The sequence below is a fragment of the Gymnoscopelus braueri genome (genome assembly GCF_963280865.1).
Source record: "Gymnoscopelus braueri genome assembly, chromosome: 4".
Classification (NCBI taxonomy): Eukaryota; Metazoa; Chordata; class Actinopteri; order Myctophiformes; family Myctophidae; genus Gymnoscopelus; species Gymnoscopelus braueri.
In genome coordinates, this window is record NC_137605.1 from 18,840,798 (window position 1) to 18,845,797 (window position 5,000).

At 44.1% G+C, this 5,000-nt stretch overlaps 1 protein-coding gene across 4 annotated transcripts in view; it reads right to left on the reverse strand.

The window, feature by feature from the left end:
* Positions 1–5,000, reverse strand: part of ddr1 (discoidin domain receptor tyrosine kinase 1) — a 68,204-nt gene that overhangs the window by 32,047 nt on the left and 31,157 nt on the right. For all 4 annotated transcript variants that reach the window (XM_080427648.1, XM_080427649.1, XM_080427647.1 and 1 more), the window contains exons 4-6: positions 2,790–2,865; positions 1,778–1,930; positions 322–469 (exon numbers count right to left, since the gene is read on the reverse strand). In XM_080427648.1, the coding sequence (XP_080283774.1) occupies positions 322–469; positions 1,778–1,930; positions 2,790–2,865 (377 nt within the window). The remainder of the gene's footprint in view (positions 1–321; positions 470–1,777; positions 1,931–2,789; positions 2,866–5,000) is intronic.

Consider the following 5,000-nt stretch of genomic DNA (forward strand, 5'->3'; position numbering starts at 1 on the left):
TGAGTCAAGTGAACTCAGTGGCCTGCTCCAGCAGAGTGTTGAGATGTGATTTGTCATGCTATGATCCCCTGATTAATCTCAGCCTGGAGGAACCACAAGACAAACATTTTTGTATTTGCATTTTTGCTCCATCTCTCCATCTTTCTCTCTCTCTCTCTCTCTCTCTTTCTCTCTCTCATGCACACCCACATATACTACACCACCCTCTGTGGTGTGTGTATGAATTTAACCATTTAACCAGCAACGCACGCGCACACACACATGTACGCCGGCACACACGCACGCACACACACACACACACACACACACACACACACTTACCATTCCAGACACAGCCATAGAGCTCCACACGGAGACACACACTCATGACGCGGTCGGCCAGAGGGTAGAATCGGACCGTGCGCGCTATGATGGGAGGGCCCAGGTCCTTCAGCACCACGTCATACGTGTTCTCATTACCAGAAACCACCTGGATGACAGAGATCATATTATTATCACACATATGTCTGCACTCTTACAAGCATGCATTCTACTATGCTGCCACCAAAACTTGGAATGCCTTACCAAAAGCCATTAAAGATGTCGACTCCCTACCCAAACTCAAAACTAACCAAAAAGAATGGATAACCTTGAAATACAATTGGGCTTAGCAGAACCCATTTGAACACCTTGGTAGTAGCATCATCTGCCCCCCCGCCCCAGCCCTCCTTTTTCTGTAAATATAACTTCTGCTGCTACTGAGCTTTTACTGATATGTATTGTATGTATGTATTCATTCTATGTCTTACTGATGAATTGTGTACAATGGACCACAATGGAAACAAGCCCCTGTTAATAAAGTATTCAATCAATCAAATACAAAAAGCTGTAATAATACTACTATTACTACTACTAATAATGATGATGATGCTGCTGCACTTTATTTTATTGCACGTTTCACACACCATGGTTAAGTGCAGCAGAATATTGAGAATATGCATTATGAAATAATATAAACAGCTGCATTTGGGCACAACATTGATAACTCCTTATGTTTAAAGTGTGTGAGAGAGGGTGCACAGGCATGGGATATTACAGACACTGGTTAGGATGAGGGATAAAACTGTGTGTGTGGGTGTGGGGGGTTGACATGACAGCAATGCGGGGAATGCAAGTCATCCATGGATGTTTGGACTTTCTAAGCCATGTGTGTGTTTATCTTTTGAGTCCAATATATTTCAGAAAGGATCCAATAATGTTCCACCTGGAGCAATGAGTGGGAAGAATGCAAGTCACATACAAGCATGTGTGCGTGCGTTCATGCGCACGTGCACGTGTGTGTGTGTGTGTGTGTGTGTGTGTGTGTGTGTGGGTGTGGGGGTGTGTGTGTGTGTGTGTGTCTGGGTGGGTTCAATTAACTTCAGAAAAGTCCTGTGCAGTCTCATAGGTAATTAAAGCATAGATGAGATGGGATTAGATAAATTAGATTCCATTATATAGATCACTGATTTGATCTCGTATCCTATCACCGCTTAACTCCAATTCCTTGAAATAAATCATTTTTTAAAGGATGGTCTGTTCAGCTCATCTATTACATCATGTAATTTCATGTCTAACTAACGTTATATGCCTCTCTATGTAACAGAGCGATATATTTCTGAAACCCCCAAAAACCCCGGTTGGCCCCGGTCCTGTGATAATCAAGGCTCTAATTGCCAGTGTAATCTCATTTGAATATGTACATTTTAAAACAGTGAAACGGTGAAAAACATAAACAGGAAATGGCTTTTGGTCCCACCTCCTGTGACCAGCGGTCCTTCCAGGTGATCCATTTGGTGCCGTCTCTGGAGTAACGAAGGCGGTAGCTGCGGGCAAACTCACGCCCGTGTCCGTCAGCATGGCGACCCTGGGTGCCCACCAGGGACAGGAAGTGGAGCGTGTGCAAATCCACCTAGCAGGAACACACACATTGGAAACATTACAATCATTAAAGAACACAAACAGCGATCATGATACAGATACAGGAAGTGAATGAGAATACGTTTATTTTTTCAGCCATAATCCCATCTGAAATGTGTTTTTTTTTTCAGCAATTCATTACTGATTTGAGAGATTTTCACTAGATTCTGTTTCTATTAGAGATGTGGTGGTATTACTATCATTAACTCTATTGAGCTTGTGATACTGTATACTATACTGTAGGTTTAGGGATATGGGCATAAATCAACTCTTTAGGTCAGTGGTTTTCAACCTTTTTCATGCCACGGACCCCTAAATTGATATACATTTGACCGTGGACCCCCATTTGAAAATGTTTTGTGCCAGGGACCCCCGGAAGCAAAGATATCAGTTAATTTTCGCTTTAAAAAAATAAATATTCAAAGATATGCACACTTTTTCAAGGTTTTTCAAAAATAGCAGATCTACAAGCTCATAGTGCGGCACTCAGTGCTTCGCAATGAGCTTGTATATCTGCTATTTTTGAATAGCCAAAGCTAAAGTGGTTAAAAATGATTGTGACGCTATTAACTAATTTTGCTGGGGACCCCCTGGTACTCCCTCAAGGACCACTGGTGGTCCCCGGACCACTGGTTGCAAACGACTGCTTTTAGGTGACGATTTTACTTTGCAATATAGCTTGAGGAACCGAATAGAACATGGCGCCACTTCTCCATTGAACTCAATGGACGTGGCCGCCCTGTTCTTTTCTGTCGTCCTATTACTTTGAATGGTGTCCTCAAGCTCGAATAAGAATAACATTGGAATTCAATTTGGACTTTAGAACGAACTGCTGCTGTCTTCTACAGTACCTGAAGATACTCTGACGCGCCTGGGTAGACCGACGCTGCCGGACACCACGCCCCGTCCCCCTCTCCTGTACTCAACCTAACAAAGACAAAGAGAGAGAGAGAAACAGAATGAGACAGAAAAATGGAATGCGGACAAAGAAGAGTGAATACGGGGTAGAGTGCAGAGAAGATGAGAGAGAGGGAGGTAGAAAAAATATAGAGAAGGAGAGGGAAAGAGAGAGCCAATTGTAAGACAGAATATGGAGACAGCGCAGAGAAAGAGCAGAGCAGAAATGAATGATGCTGCAGAGTGAAGATCAATCTGTCTCGACAATCACAGTTCCTCAACCTTGCCATGACCACACACGCACACACCACTAAAAGACAAATCACTCTTACCACACACACACACACACACACACACACACACACACACACACACACCCACAAATTACCATTCTTGCTAACTCCAGCATGTTTACTTCTTAGATATTTTATATTGATGTTCATTAATGTGCTCTGTCCCTATCAAATAATCAAATAAACGCACGCACGCACACACACACACACACACACACACACACACACACACACACACACACACACACACACACACACACACACACACACACACACACACACACACACACACACACACACACACTTAAAGACATCTCACTGTGACCGCACTCGATCCAGTCTCCATACAGTTAGAGAACTCTGTCCAAACTCACACCACATACCGGCCACATAAAGACACCACAGAGAAGCCCGTGATGTCACTTGCTGTCGGATCAATCGTCAAGGAAGTCTGCTTGGGACGTGCGCCACACACCACAACCACTCCATAGAGACCTCAGCACTGCTGTCCAAACTTACACCACCAGTACAAATTGGTCAACACGTACTGGCCGTGCTGCCGGGTGACTTTTCTCTGGCTTCAGTCCGAATGTCACTGACATATCTTGGAGATCACACAGCCAGATCATGGAGATCACACAGCCAGAACCCGCGAGATGATATCAACTCCGGTCAAATTGATGGTTAACCCGAGATCCACTTCCCCTTTTTTTAATTTGTCCTTTATTGAGACAGATTAGCAGTAAAAGCTGAAAGGGAGACAGCATAGGCTATAGCCAACAGAAAAATGGTACCAGTGGGATTAGATCCTTAGCCAGGAAGGCGCACGTGGGGCTCAAAAAACAGCACGGAGGAGGGGGGGGGGGGTGGGTGGGTCTTAAGTGCTAATGTCTGAGCACACTTATTGTTCTATAAAATGATTTCCTGGCAGGGGCACCCTGGAGGCTCTGCCAGTTTGGTTGTGTGTGCATAGAACGCACCCAAATAGAGTGCAGCAGTTAGTGCGTTTATTAAAATCATGCAAAGTTAGTATCATCTGCACTTAATATGATACATAAAATGAGTTTGTGCTGCCTTTCTGCTGCTTTAGTATGTGTAATGTGTGTACACGAGAGGCCCACAGATGTGTGCTGCATTAGCAAGATTTACTTTAAGTATTAAAGTGTTATGCAAAACACGCCTAATTTATATGTCAAACATGGCGGAGAGCAGCGACAACAGAGGAATATTTGTTACAAATGAAACTTTTGTTTACAAATGAAACAAACAAATATCAATTTATTGGGAGCAGCATATTCAAAAACGTATGCTTCCATACTGCGCTGAACATGCTGCCTGCGTACTGTACTGTACTGTACTGTACTGTACTGTACTGTACTGTACTGTACTGTACTGTACTGTACTGTACTGTACTGTACTGTACTGTACTGTAGTGTGCAGTATCCAGATTCAAACACACGCTGCCTGTCATGATGTCACAAGTTAAACTCTCCTCTCCCCCTGTCCTGTCAGCAGAAATGGCTGAAACAAATCATTTCTCCAAAGAAATCACACTCTCGTCTCCGTGACGTCATACGGGCCGGGAGGCGAGAGATGATATCAACACAGTGTCTCTGTGATGGAGGGAGGCTGAGAGTGAGAGGGGGGTGGGGGGGTAATGTAATAAGGGGGAGGGTGGTGGATAATAAAGGATTCAGTCCTCCCATCTATCAACCAGAGGGATTAACATTACAGACCATCAGGTCTGCCAACCAGCTTATTTTCTTACCCCCCCTCTCTCTCTCTCTCTCTCTCTCTCTCTCTCTCTCTCTCTCTCTCTCTCTCTCTCTCTCTCTCTCTCTCTCTCTCTCTCTCTCTCTCTCTCTCTCTCTC